The sequence below is a fragment of the Chlorocebus sabaeus genome, chromosome 11, assembly GCF_047675955.1.
Source record: "Chlorocebus sabaeus isolate Y175 chromosome 11, mChlSab1.0.hap1, whole genome shotgun sequence".
NCBI lineage: Eukaryota > Metazoa > Chordata > Mammalia > Primates > Cercopithecidae > Chlorocebus > Chlorocebus sabaeus.
Genome location: NC_132914.1, coordinates 50663617 through 50678561, shown reverse-complemented (window position 1 = coordinate 50678561; position 14945 = coordinate 50663617). Strand labels below are relative to the sequence as shown.

The 14945-nt window shown below is 43.3% G+C and overlaps 1 protein-coding gene across 2 annotated transcripts in view; it reads right to left on the bottom strand.

The window, feature by feature from the left end:
• Window positions 1–14945, bottom strand: part of EIF4B (eukaryotic translation initiation factor 4B) — a 35765-nt gene that overhangs the window by 2347 nt on the left and 18473 nt on the right. The window contains exons 7-14 of one of the 2 annotated variants that reach the window (XM_008003364.3): window positions 11645–11782; window positions 11373–11546; window positions 5445–5673; window positions 4740–4852; window positions 2094–2307; window positions 1451–1506; window positions 476–581; window positions 112–184 (exon numbers count right to left, since the gene is read on the bottom strand). In XM_008003364.3, the coding sequence (XP_008001555.1) occupies window positions 112–184; window positions 476–581; window positions 1451–1506; window positions 2094–2307; window positions 4740–4852; window positions 5445–5673; window positions 11373–11546; window positions 11645–11782 (1103 nt within the window). The remainder of the gene's footprint in view (window positions 1–111; window positions 185–475; window positions 582–1450; window positions 1507–2093; window positions 2308–4739; window positions 4853–5444; window positions 5674–11372; window positions 11547–11644; window positions 11783–14945) is intronic. The other variant, XM_008003365.3, reaches the window with a different exon arrangement.

Genomic DNA, 14945 nt, shown 5'->3' with positions numbered 1-14945 from the left:
TTTCAGATAAAGACCAATGTCTTATTTCCAAACACTTTGTATTCCAAATGGAAAGAAGTCCAACAGCAAAAAGTATTCTACGAAAAATTGGGAGCAGCCTTCAACACTTACCGAAGCTGGATTTTCCTCAGGTTTCTTTGGCTCAGGTGCAGATCTGGAGTCTTGATCCTTTTTGCCATCTTTCCTGCAGAGACGTAAGCATAAAACCACATCTTTAGGAAAGGACTCGCCTAATACAAATATGTGCAAGCATACAGTTTCAAGGCACTGAACAGGCACCTCTAGTCAACAGTCCTTGTTGTCTGGACGATGTATTACTTCTAGATTTTCAGAATCTTAACTGTCTTATGTTGGCTGACTTTAGTTTGCTCACAATGAGAGATCTGACAGTGCTTTGAGAACCAAGAACTTAATTTCTTAATTACACAAACATGTGGATCAGAGGAAAGATGATAATGAGAAAGAACAAGCATACCTATCTGACTCCTTCCAGTGGTCTTTGTTCCCTCCGTCTCCTGGTCCACGGCTAGAGGTCCCAGTTTGGCCTTTTGGGACATTCATCCCATCTACTTTATTTTCATCTGTTTGAGCAGTCATGTAAACAAATTAAAGGCAAGTAAAATTATCAATGTCCTTCTCCTAAGATTTCCCCTAAGCTGAAGAAAACTGTGCCCACATGTACTGAGGGAAACTAACCTCACCCCAACCCAGACTTCCTTCCTGAAGCCTTCTTTCCACATCCTCTATAGCACACAAAAATACAAAAACCAAACAAAATCCACTAAAAAGTTCCATGTAGGGATGTGCAATCATGAAAAGCAAGCTGGAAATAAAGACTATGACGCTCTGTAGTGACCTTGGCCTTGCTGATGGTAACATTTCTAATCTGGACTGAAAGTGTTAATTTCCTTCCGATTTTTTTCTCCTCCTGTCAAAGAAATGTTCTACCAGGAAAGGGCAGGGTTTCATACTTTCTCCAAAGAGGCCATTCCTCCCTCTACTGGCAAGAAAAGGTAGATAACCCAATAATTCTTTTTTTATTTTTTGAGATGGAGTCTTGCTCTGTCGCCCAGGCTGGAGTGCAGTGGGGCCATCTCAGCTCACTGCAACTTCCGTCTCGCGGGTTCAAGCAATTCTCCTGCCTCAGCCTTTCCCCAGTAGCTGGGATTACACGCATGTGCCACCACACCCGGCTACTTTTTTTGTATTTTTAGTAGAGACGGGGTTTCGCCATGTTGGCCAGGCTGGTCTCGAACTCCTGACCTGTGATCTGCCCGCCTCGGCCTCCCAAAGTGCTAGGATTACAGGTGTGAGCCACCACGCCCGGCCAACCCAAGAACTCTTAACACGGTATCAGGTGCAAGACACACTGCTCTTCAAAATCTAATTTTGGAGGCCTTTTTATTTAGGCTTCTAGGTGAAAAACCTATTTCCCATACTATGAGCTCACCTTTCCTTGCTGGTCCTTCCTCAGATGGTTGAGCTGGAGCTACTTTTCCCCCACCACTAGAAGGAAAACAGGTAATCACATTCATCAGTTGTTTCAGGGAGAAAACAGCCAAGAAACTTATAATCATCTTCCAAATGCAGTAGGTAAGCTTTACAGAAAACAGAATCATACTAAACGTTATGGAACATTAAAATATGGGAAAGCAAGCAATGAAAGCAGTAATTTGAACACTAAATGCCATATGCTTTCTAATCATCACATCATGCAAGACTAGTATTGCTATTTTCTTTTCTTTTGGAGTCTTAACTCTGTTGCCCAAGCTGGAGTGCAATGGCACATCTTGGCTCACTGCAACCTCCACCTCCCGGGCTCAAGCCTCTGACTTATATTTGCAGATGTATGTGGCACTAGTACTCCCATCATAGCTGATTTCAAGCTACCAAAGTGATGTCAACTGGCTATCAAAACGCCAGAAAATGGAACTAGGTCTTATGAGCCAATTCCAGCACACTAAGAGACTAAAGCCAGCATAACTTGTAAGGCGCTATACAATGCTGGCATCCTGTAGGGCATCTTCTGTCATTACATCACAGTATTTTAGAATCTGCACAGCTAACCAACTACTGTTTCCAAGCTGACTCACCTTGTGGGGGATTGCTGCTCTGTGTCTGAGCTCTGAGATCGAGCTGGAGGGTTAGAACTTCGCTTCACCCAAGCATTCTCCTTTGGTGGAGGGGCTGGCATTACCTTTAGGGGCTGATCAGGTTTGGGAGGTTTAGAAGTTGGAGAGTGACAATCTTCCTCCTTATTGAGTGTTTCATTTTCTAGAGACTTCTCACTCTCTCTCCTTCGTGCATCTGTGAAGCCAGAGTGAAAAGATCAAATTATCAGGCTGCAGATGCTCATGCATCTACTAGGATCTCAACAGTGTGGAAAATGGTCCACATCCAAGTTTTGGCTCCCAAAGATGGATTTATCCCTAAACCAGTGGTTTACAAGTATTTCCAGAACAATGTCTTACTGATGCACAGAGAAATAGGAAAAATAATGACCACGTATACAACTTAAGGGACACCCAGCCATCTGACCTTTTTAGGAATGAGTATCCTTGACAGCCTTTCTGCATTCTCAATGTTAAAGTGTCTTGACCTGGAGAATGTACATATGTGAAGAGGACCTATGATGAAATCCCAAACTGTAGTAACCACTGCTCAACTTCAACTTAAAACTCAACACACATGGACTATGATGCAATCACATTTATGAAAAACAGCTTACTGGCTGGGTGCAGTGGCTCATGCCTGTAATCTTAGGACACTGGGAAGCTGTGGGAGTGGGGGGAATCGTTTCAGCCTAGGAGTTTCAGACCAGCCTGGACAACATGGTGAAACCCCAGCTCTACAAAAAATAGAAAAATTAGCTGAGTGTGGCATGTGCCTGTAGTCCCAGCTACTAGGGATGATGAGGTGAGCTGTGATCGTATCGCTGCACTCCAGCCTGGCTGACAAGAGTGAGACCCCATCTCAAAAAACAAAACAACAACCTACACATGTGTGTTTTTTTAAAAAGGTAATACGTGTCTTCTCAAAACAAGGAGCCTCCTTTGGGAGGCTGAGGCAGGACTGCTTGAAGCCAGGAGTTTGAGACCAGCCTGGGGAGTGTAGTTGAGACCCCCATCTCTAAAAAAAAAATTTTTTTAAATTTAGCCAGATATGGTTGCATGCACCCGTCGTTCACAGCTACTTGGGATACTGGGGCAAGAGGATTGCTTGAGGCCAGGAGTTGGAGGCTGCAGTGAGCTATGATCGCACCACTGCACTCCAGCCTGGGTGAGAATGAGACCCTGTCTTAAAAATAAAAAACTAGGCCGGGAACGGTGGCTCATGCCTGTAATCTCAGCACTTTGGGAGGCCAGGGAGGGCAGAGCATGAGGCCAAGAGATGGAGACAATCCTGGCCAACATGGCGAAACCCCATCTTTACTAAAAATACAAAAAATTAGCTGAGCATGGTGGCGCTCACCTGTAATCCCAGCTACTCAGGAGGCTGAGACAGGAGAACTGCTTGAACCAGGGAGTCAGAAGTTGCAGTGAGCCAAAATTGTGCCACTGCACTCCAGCCTGGTGACAGAGCAAAACTCCATCTCAATAAACAAACAAATAAATAAATAAAAGAAATGCAAGTACAAATCAATTTAGAGGTGGGAGAAAAGACCTTAAAAAACATCGTAGTGGCTGGCACTTTATGAGGCTGAGAGCAGCCTGGGCAACATGGGAAACCATCTCTACAAAAATTTAACTGGGTATAGGCCGGGCGCGGTGACTCACACCTGTAATCCCAGCACTTTGGGAGGCCGAGGTGGGCAGATCATGAGGTCAGGAGATCGAGACCATCCTGGCTAACATGGTGAAACTCTGTCTCTACTAAAAACACAAAAAATTAGCTGTACGTGGTGGCGGGCACCTGTAGTCCCAGTTACTTGGGAGGCTGAGGCAGGAGAATGGCATGAATCTGGGAGGCAGAGCTTGCAGTGAGCCGAGATCGCGCCACTGCACTCCAGCCTGGGAGACAGAGCAAGACTCCATCTCAAAAATAAATAAATATATAAATAAATAAATAAAATTTAGCTCGGTGTAGTGGTGCATGCCTACAGTCCCAGCTACTAGGGAGGCTGAGGTGGGAGGATCACTTGAGTCCAGGAGGTGAGGCTGCAGTGAGCCATCATAATGCCACTGCACTCCAGCCTGTGTGACAGAGTAAGACCCTATCTCAAAACAAAACAAAACAAAACACATCATGGTAAGGGAAGGAGGTATTATAATTGAACCACTGAGGTTTCTAAAACACTAAAAGTGCTTGATCAACCAGTAATAACACTGCTTGAGAACACTGCTCTGGTGATAACATCAAAAAAGGTTGGTCTTGGGACAGCTCATATGAAACTCCAAGCCTTTGACTGTTCTGAATAGACAACATTCTAAGATGTCACGACATAAAATGAAAATACACCAAAAAAAAAAAAAAAAAAAAAAAAAAAAAAAAAAAAAGAGGACATAAATGAAGAGACAAGCCTAACAGTCAAGTATCCGCTTCAGTGGTAGATTATTAAGCAGATCATCTAGGTCTACTCTGGTACCCATTCCTCAAATTCTTTGGAGCAGAAGACATGAAACTCCAATCGGCCCATGCAACTCATATAAAGAGTTCATGACTGAATTTAAATACTACAAAGTCTCTGCATAATTTGGTTATGGACAGTTTACGGAAAACGGCAATAACACAATACCCACCCTGGTCTGACTTACTTCTGCCAGATGTGGCGGAGGTCCCAGTCTGTGATGACTCACTTCCTGTCCTCGACCGTTCCCGTTCCTGAGTTTCTTCACTTCGCCAGCTTGGGTGTCTGTACAAGAGATTTCACAAAACACACATTATGCCTGGCTCAATTTGAAGGCCACCTTAGACCCATGCTGACCCCTCAAGAACCACCATTTATTAATATTCTACCACACTTGCTTCATCTATAGGTGTATGTGCATATAAATTTATCTTTCCCTCAAACTATTTGAAAGCTACAGACATTAAGACACACTTTGGCCCTAATTACTTCAGCAAGAATCAACTAATACGGTTAAGAACACTATCCTACATAATCTACAATACTGCCCTTCTTTAACACGGTTCTACAAGCCACTCACTACCAAGCCTAGTTTTTCAGGGCAATTACTTATTATAGGAGGTCTCTAGCCTTTTAGATGCAATACCAGCTTTTAACAGTAAACACTTTTGTGATGGACAGGAAACAACTCTTCATTGTGTAAAACTGTCCCTAACACTGCATACTAACACCCCCAGCCACAGCCCACTAAATGCTCATCAGTGACAACCAGTGATATGATAATGACACAAATTTCCCAAATGCCCCTGGGGATGTAATGCCCCCATTAAGAACCACTGGATTCCTAGATGGGATATCCATCAAGAAGACAACCTACCTCTCCCGAGGCCGTCGTTCTAGTTTTGGCTCATCCAGCTGACGCTGCAACTTCTCTTGTTCCTTCTGTAGCCGTTCTTCTACTTCTCTTTCTCTAGCAGCTGTGTCAACAGGCTTTGCCCCTCCAAAGATAGAAGCAGCTCGACTGGACTGGGAGGTACTAGCAGAGGAATCATCTTCCTTAGGAGTACTCCGAGGCTTTAGATTCAGTTTGGGTCTTTGAGGGGGACCTAAGTTAAATGAAACTTTAAGTAATAGTTTTCCAAATTGTCAGAAGCTGATGGCTGAAAGCCAGATTCCCAGATACAACTCCTATGAAATGCTATATGAGATTCAAGTTAGTGGCCTAACCAATCCGCAGAAGTCAAATAGGACATCATTAGAAAATGGGTAGCTTAGTCCGGGCGCAGTGGCTCACGCCTGTAATCCCAGCACTTTGGGAGGCTGAGGCGAGTGGATCACGAGGTCAGGAGATCGAGACCATCCTGGCTAACAAGGTGAAACCCCGTCTCTACTAAAACTACAAAAAATTAGCTGGGCGTGGTGGCGGGCACCTGTAGTCCCAGCTACTCAGGAGGCTGAGGCAGGAGAATGGCGTGAACCCAGGAGGCAGAGTTTGCAGTGAGCCGAGATTACGCCACTGCACTCCAGCCTGGTCGATAGAGCGAGACTCTGTCTCAAAAAAAAAAAAAAAAGGTAGCTTAGGCCGGGTGTGGTGGCTCACACCTGTAATCCCGACACTTTGGGAGGCTGAGGCGGACAGATCACCTAGGGTTGGGAGTTCGAGACCAACCTGACCAACATGGAGAAACCCCATCTCTACTAAAAATAAAAAATTAGCCTGGCATGGTGGCGCGTGCCTGTAATCCCAGCTAGTCAGGAGGCTGAGGCAGGAGAATCACTTGAACCTGGGAGGCAGAGTTTGCAGTGAACTGAGATCGCACCCCTGCACTCCAGCCCTCCAGGCTGGGCAACAAAAGCAAAACTCTGCCTAAAATAAATAAATAAATAAAAATAAAAATAGGTGGCATAAATAACCAAGTTCTGGCTGGGCGTGATGGCTCACGCCTGTAAACCCAACACTTTGGGAGGCCGAGGCGGGCAGATCACCTGAGGTTGGGAGTTCGAAACCAGCCTGACCAATATGGAGAAACCCAGTCTCTACTAAAAATACAAAATTAGCCGGGAGTGGTGGCACATGCCTGTAATCCCAGCTACTCGGGAGGCTGAGGCAAGATAATTGCCCGAACCCAGGAGGCAGAGGTTGCAGTGAGCCGAGATTGGTGCCACTGCACTCTAGACTGGGCAACAAAAGCCAAACTCCATCTCAAAAAACAAAACAAACAAACAAAAAACCAATCAACTTCAATTACTCTTGTACCACATCCATGATGTAGTTCAAGACCACAGGAAAGACTAAACATGGTAAACATTAAAGTGATAAATTAAAAAAAAAAAAAAAAAAGAAAAAAATAAGCGAAAGCCGGGCGCGGTGACTCATGCCTGTAATCCCAGCTCTCAGGGAGGCAGAGGCGGGAGGATAGCTTAAGCCCAGGAGTTCGAGACCTGCCTGGGTAATATAGCGAGATCCTGTTCTCCACAAAAAAAAAAAAAAAAAAAAAGACAAAAAAAAAAAGTGATAAATAATCCATTAAGATTTCTTTTATATGGGAAAAAATTTTTGACCATCATTAAACTCCTGGATGAAAGTATCTTGCTCTGAAATCTGTGTGTTAAGAACTAATACAATATGATATGGAAGACTCTAGTTCTTTTTTTATCTTTATTTTTTGAGACAGTCTCGCTCTGTCACCCAGGCGGGAGCGCAGGGGTGTGATCTCAACTCACTGCAACCTCTGCCTCCCTGATTTCCCTGCGTCAGCCACCAGAGTAGCTGGGAGTACAGGCATGTGGCACCACGCCCAGCTAAATTTTGTACGTTTAGTAGAGATGGGGTTTCACCAAGTTGGCCAGGCTGGTCTTGAACTCCTGACCTCAAGTGATTCGCTTGCCTCGGCTTCCCAAAGTGCTGTTACAGGTGTAAGCCACCACGCCCAGCCAGGAAGACTCTTAAATCTTATACCCTTGTCTCTGTGTATAATATAAATTTGGCAGGTGGTTCATGGGGCAAAGCATGTAACATTGAACAAATAAACTCTTAAGGCAGCCTGATTTATTCCTTGATTCAAGTTGTCAGAATACTTTAAAGAGAAACCTAAGTGTTTCAAGGAAGTTAAATTACTAAAAATCATTGTTTGTCCTAAATATTTTGGATATACCAAAGATACAAAGAAAGCCTATCTATACAATCACCTGACTTAAGTAATGTAACCTTAACGAAGAGATAAAACCTCCTGATGACATGACCAGCTGCACTCTGTCCTCTAAATAACCACTAGATGGTGACTTTATCATGCCCACACTTGACTTTATACTTTTACTACGTATGCACATAGTACCTGTAGATAGAGGGTACTGTTTAACAAGATCTAAATTTTCTATGAGGGCTTAAAGTCGACAGTTTATATATGTTCCTAGACGTATTTTAAATCTGTATTATAGCCCTGTCACTTTTATAAGATAAAATGGGGGCTCAGAAAAAGTAGCTCACTTCAGATATTTAAGATATTAATAAAATAATACAGCCGGGCACAGTGGCTCACGCCTGTAACCCCAGCACTTTGGGAGGCCGAGGGCAAGTGGATCACTTGAACTTGAAAGTTTAAAACCAGCCTTGGCAACATGGAGAAACCCCATCTCTATAAAAAATATCAAAATTAGCCAGGCATATGGCATGCACCTATAGTCCCAGTTACTGGGGAGGATGAGGTAGGAGGATCACTTGAGCTCAGAAGGCTGAGGCTACAGTTAGCCATGATTATGTCACTGCACTTTTAGCCTAGGCAACAGAATGAGATCCTGTCTCAAGAAGAAAAAAAAAAAGTAAATGGTGGGCAAACAGTAAAGGCCTGTGTATGTCAGAGGTATAGAGAAAGGGCTATCTTCCAGGTCCTGGGGAAACTAGAAAGATCTAAACAGAGGAGAATAAGGTAATTAGATCTTATGCCAGAAAGACAACTGACAACTGGGGCCAATGTGAAGAACAGAGCAAGGAAGGGAACTCTGTTAGGAGGCAATGGCCAGTAATGTGGGTGCAGCAATGAGGCTTCAACAAAGGTAGCAGCAGCGACTAGAGACAAGACAGCAGATCATAGAGGGAATTGGGGGTAAGAGCAAGAAGAGAAAAAGAAAAAAAATCAGGTATGCAGCTTCTGGTGGGGAGGTAAGGGACAGTGTGAGACAGGAAAAGGTCAGAAGTCAAGGAGAACATGAAGCCCACATCTGAGCCTCCACTTTTCTAACTTGTAATTTTACCTATACCACATAGAAGTCAGAATTAAACAATACTTGTACAAGCACTCAGCTCACAGATGGAACAGAGTAGTTAATAAATGTTAGTTATTATTTTTAGGTTTCTTGCTTGAGGAAATAGCTTTTAAGAATGTAGTTTTTTTGGCCAGGCGCGGTAGCACACACCTGTAATCCCAGCACTTTGGGGAGGCCAAGGCAGGCGGATCACGAGGTCGAGAGATCGAGACCATTCTGGCCAACACGGTGAAACCCCATCTCTACTAAAAATACAAAAATTAGCTGGGCGTGCCGGCACGCCCAGCTATTCAGGAAGCTGAGGCATGAGAATCACTTGAACCTGGGAGGCAGAGGCTGCAGTGAGCCAAGATTGCGCCACTGCACTCTAGCCTCGGCAAGAGAGAGGCTCCGTCTCAAAAAAAAAAAAAAAAAAAAAAGGTAGTTTTTTAAAACCTTTTTTATTATTTATTAGATAGGGTCTCACTATGTTGCCCAAGCTGAAATGAGACCTTGGCTCACTGCAGCTTTGACCTCCCAGGCTCAAGCAACCCTCCCACCTCAGCCTCCTAAGACACTGGGACTACAGGCACATGCTACCACACTCAGCTAACTTTTATATTTTTTGCAGAGATGGGGTCTCACTATATTGCCAGGGCTTGTCTTGAACTCCTCGGCTCCAGTGATCCTCTTGCCTTGGCCTCCCAAAGTGATGGAATCACAAATGTAAGCCACCACCCCGGCCTAAGTTTTTTTTTTTTTTTAAAAAAACAAACAAACATTGAATTATTATTATTATTATTATTTTGAGGAAGGGGTAAAGACTTCACCATTTTTTGAGGGAGGAGGAAAGACTTCACCACAACAGAATTGCCATATGGCTCTGATGAATTTTGTCATCTCACTGTGTTTTATTAGTTGTCCAGATCGATTTTACTTTCTTGGGGAATCACAGGAGATGATGGATATAAAGCCATTGGCACAAAGTTTAGGACTAATACAAAGATGTTAAAGATAGAAAAAATTCAGCCGGGCACGGTGGCTCACACCTGTAATCCCAACACTTTGGGAGGCCAAGACAGGTGGATCATGAGGTCAAGAGATCGAGACCATCCTGGCCAACATGGTGAAACTGCATCTCTACTAGTGACGGTGAAACTCCATGCGCCTGTAGTCCCAGCTACTCGGGGGGCTGAGGCAAGAGAATTGGTTGAACCTAGGAGGCAGAGGTTGCAGTGAGCTGAGATCGTGCCACTGCACTCCAGCCTGGCAACAAACAGAGCGAGACTCTGTCTCAAAAAAAAAAAAAAAAAAAAAAAAAAAAAGAAAAAGAAAAAGAAAAAATTCTGGGTCACATGCCATAACCTTTTATATGACATCACTGAAGTTGGAATGCAAATGGTGGCCATTTATTAGTATTTTCTAACAGGTTAGATTTGTAACAGTTTACATTTTATATCTTATAGTATTAGGGCATGATTTTAGAATAGATGTACCAAAATCTCACCTTTATAATTAATGAACATCAATTATTATGGTATAATGGTACTGAAATCAGCAATGCTTTTTTTTGGAGACAGTCTCACTCTGTCGCGAGGCTGGAGTGCAGTGGTGCGATCTCAGCTCACTGCAACCTCCGCCTCTGGGCTCAAGCAATTCTCCTGCCTCAGCCTCCGGAGTAGCTGGGATGATAGGTGTGTGCCGCTCCGGCCACCTAATTTTTGTATTTTTAGTAGAAACGGGGTTTCACCATGTTGGCCAGGCTGTTCTTGAACTCTTGACCTCAAATGATCTGCCCACCTTGGCCTCCCAAAACGCTGAGATTACAAGTGTGAGTCACTGCACCTACCCTTAATGCTTAGTTTTCAACCCCATAGTACCAGTGATGCGCTACAGGACTACGTTTAATCTGAGTTTCATTTCCCTCACTTGAAAAATGTAGCTAAAACCATCTGCTTTAAGTGTAATTTACTGAGATCACAACATAACAGTATCTGGCAATTTTTTTTTCCATTTCTACTGTTTATTCAATAAATTTTAACTGAAAAAATATATCTGTGAAGGCATATGAGATGAAAGGAATTCGACTGCTGTATTTCCACTGATGTCATCCTTAGCCAATGCTTATTTTTTTTTTCTTTGAGACAGAGTCTCACTCTGTCATCCAGGCTGGAGTGCAGTGGCGTAATCTCCGCTCACTGCAAGCTCCGCTTCCCGAGTTCACGCCATTCTCCTGCCTCAGCCTCCCGAGTAGCTGGGACTATAAGCGCCTGCCACTACGCCTGGCTAACTTTTTCTATTTTTAGTAGAGACGGGCTTTCACCATTAGCCAGGATGCTCTCTATCTCCTGACCTCGTGATGCGCCCGCGTCGGCCTCCCAAATTGCTGGGATTACAGGCGTGAGCCACTGTGCCTGGCCAGCCAATGCTCTACTATGCTTTGCTGCTTCCTGTACAATGTGCAAATTATATCTGTGCCCAACTCAGTGGTTTGTAACACAATCACAAATTTTCCGTAGTTTTCCCAGTTTCTGCTCCATGTAAGTAAAAAGAAAACTATTACCTCTGTCATCGCGCCTATAATCATCCCGAGAGTAATCATCTCTGGAGCTCCATGACCGATCATCCCGTCTGTCGTATCGGTCTTCATAGCGGTCCCCGCCTCCTCTGTAGTCATCATCCCTGCGATACCCACTGCCAAATGCTCTTCTGCCACTGCCTATCCGGGAATCATAGCCTGTAAACATATCCCAAATTATAATCACCACAGCAGAGAGAGAAAAAGCAGCAAAAAGTTACTGAAAGAACAATTCAACATAAACATTTTACAATTACCTCTATCATAGTCTCTGCTGCCTCGGTCATCATAGCGATCCCGGCCACCATATCGATCCATATCCCGGCGTGGGCCATCCCGATACCCATCCCGATACCCATCCCGATACCGGTCTGAATCATAACGATCTCGATACTCTAGAGAAAAGAGACAAGTAACACCATCCCCTTTTCTCTGACACCATTAATAGAAACACGGTAAGCTATCAGACCAGTTTGGAAGAATTTGTGTTTATTTAAATTTTCTATCTGATTTCTTCAAAAAGTTTCTCAGGTGAAATAAATGTTGCTCAGCTAATAATCTGGGAAGGGTGGGTTGGAAATAAAAAAAAATCCCTAAATATTCCATAATGAATTTCCAGAAGGAGAAGAGGTTTATATGCAAAAACAAAAAACAAAACAAACAAACAAAAAAACCAAAGTAAGCACAAGACACTAAAACAACACAGTTGGAATCTTCCATGTGTGATCCCAAAGACCACCTATTTTTTAATTAAAAAAATTGTTTTAGCCGGGCGTGGTGGCTCACGCCTGTAATCCCAGCACTTTGGGAGGCTAAGGTTGGCGGATCACGAGGTCAAGAGATTGAGACCATCCTGGCCAACATGGTGAAACCCCGTCTCTACTAAAAATACAAAAATTAGCTGGGCGTGGTAACGCGCACCTGTAGTCCCGGCTACTTGGGAGGCTGAGACAGGAGAATGTGTGAACACGGGAGGCGGCGGCTGAGCTGAGATCACACCACTGCACTCCAGCCTGGCGACAGAGTGAGACTACGTCTCAAAAAAAAAAAAAAAAAAAAAAAAAAAAAAAAAAAAAAAAAATTTTTTTTTTTTTTGAGAGTCTCTCTATGCTGCCCAGGCTGGTCTTGGACTGCTGGGCTTAAGTAATCCTCCAGCCTTGGCCTCCCAAAGTGCTGGGATTACAGGCCTGAGCCATAACAACCAGCCACAAAGACTACTTTATTTAAGAGGCAAACAAAATGAGAAACAATATATGCAACATATAACAGGACATAATTTTCTATTGAAGTTTAGGAGCTTTAATCAATTTCTGCACTGCTGATCATAATTTTAAACAGTACAAATACACTTTGGGAGGCTGAGGTTGGTGGATCGTCTGAGCTCAGGGGTTTGAGACCAGCCTGGGCAACGTGGCGAAACCACAACTCTATCAAAAATACAAAAAATCAGCCGGGCATGGTGGTGCAGGCCTGTGGTCCCAGCTACTTGGGAGGACGAGGTGGAAGGATCACTTGAGCCAGGGAGGCAGAGGTTGCATTGATCCAAGATTGTGCCAAAGGCACTCCAGCCTGGGCAACAGAGTGAGATTTCTTCTCAAAATAAATAAGTAAATCAATAAATTAGTATAAATACTGAAAGTTGTATTAGAACTATGCATGAAAAGCTTTGAAGTCATGTATACCCTTCTTGGCCAACAATTTAATTTCTTGAAATTCATCCTGAGGAAATAACTGGATGTGTGATAAAGATACATGTACAAAGACATTCGTTGCATTGTTTGTTATAAACTATATTTTACACACACATGTGCATTTCAGTATCAGAGGAATCTAAATACTAGAAATCTGTATAAAGAAATGTAGTAACTCAGATAGCAAACTGGGTAGCATTAAGTTGTCTGTAAAAGGGATAGCTGCTATTTAGCTCCAGTTGACTGTTGCTAGGATCTTCCAATTTTCTGAGAAGCTAGCAGCCCAGATTTTTATGTTAAAAAAAAAAAATCTGAATTTCTAAATATAAATTAACTAACTAAAAAAACCTACAAATATTTTATAAGGCTGATTAATTTACATACAGGGGCCAAACAGGGATCTTTTTCTTTTTTCTTTTTTTTGAGACGGAGTCTCCCTCTGTTGCCCAGGCTAGAGTGCAGTCGCATAATCGTGGGCTCACTGCAACCTCTGCCTTCCGGGTCCAAGTGATTCTCCTGCCTCAGCCTCCCGAGTAGCTGGGGTTACAGACACCTGGCACCACGCCCGGCTAATTTTTTTTTTTTTGTATTTTTAGTAGAGACGGGTTTCACCGTGTTAGCCAGGATGGTCTCAATCTCCTGACTTCATGATCCGCCCACCTCGGCCTCCCAAAGTGCTAGGATTACAGGCGTGAGCCACCGTGCCAGGCCAGGGATCTTTTTCTTGTGGCTACTGTCTTTTAAATATAAATAATGATTTCATTTTGGAAACCACATACTTTTTACTGACCAGACATAACATTTCCCAGTATTATAAACTTTATATATTAAAGAACATGCTAATGTTAGTAAAATGATTATAGAAATGATCTAAAACGGACACAAGAAAATCAGCCCTGTGTTTATTTTGAAATGTGGTTTAATTTCTGCAGATGCGATTTACACTTGATTTTATTTGGATAATACTGAAATTATGATAAGCTTGCATTTATTGAGAAAGCACAGATCCACATTGGAGAAAAACAGCACATGCTATTACTGACATTTCATAGGAATACTTAGTGTAATACCCCCCAACACCCCTCAGGGTTCTGTTTTTGGCCTAATGCTTGGGATAGGAGTCTCTGGATCTTTCATTCAGGTTAACTAAGTTGACTTTGGGGCAGCTTTGGATAACAACAGCACACTCACTCATTATCCATCCTGCTTGCTCTAAATTCAAGGTTTCAGGTGAGAAAAGTCATGCCCCTGGACTCAAAACAGGACCCTTGGTCTGACTGTCTGCTTTTTCTTTCAAGAGCCATTTCTTCCTGTTAACAATAGAATCTCTTGCATAAATGCTGAAGTTAATCACCTCAGGTAGTTCTCCCCAACGCTTTGTTGTGTCAAAGTCATGTAAGAAGTCAGATATAAACTTGCTGATTTACCCTTCTTTCAGACCTATGACCCATTCTTCTTCCTTCTACATCTTAAAAGGTTAAAGACTCTCCTCTAATAGGAATTATATCCCTTATTGCTTCCTCAATTATATTTAGTACAAAGCTCAAAAGGTACCTCACAAAATTAAAATGCTTGTGGCTGGGAGCGCTAGCTCACACCTGTAATCCCAGCATTTTGGGAGGTCAAGTTGGGCAGATCATCTGAGGTAAGGAGTTACAGACCAGCCTGGCCAAGTGAAACCCCATCTCTACTTAAAAATACAAAAATTAGCCAGGTGTGGTGGCACGCATCTGTAATCCCAGCTACTCAGGAGGCTGAGGCACAAGGAACACCCTGAACCTCGCAGGCCCACTGCACTCCAGTCCGGGCAACAGAGCGAGACTCTGTCTCAAAAAAACAAAACAAAGAGCTTGTAAATTTAAGTTTT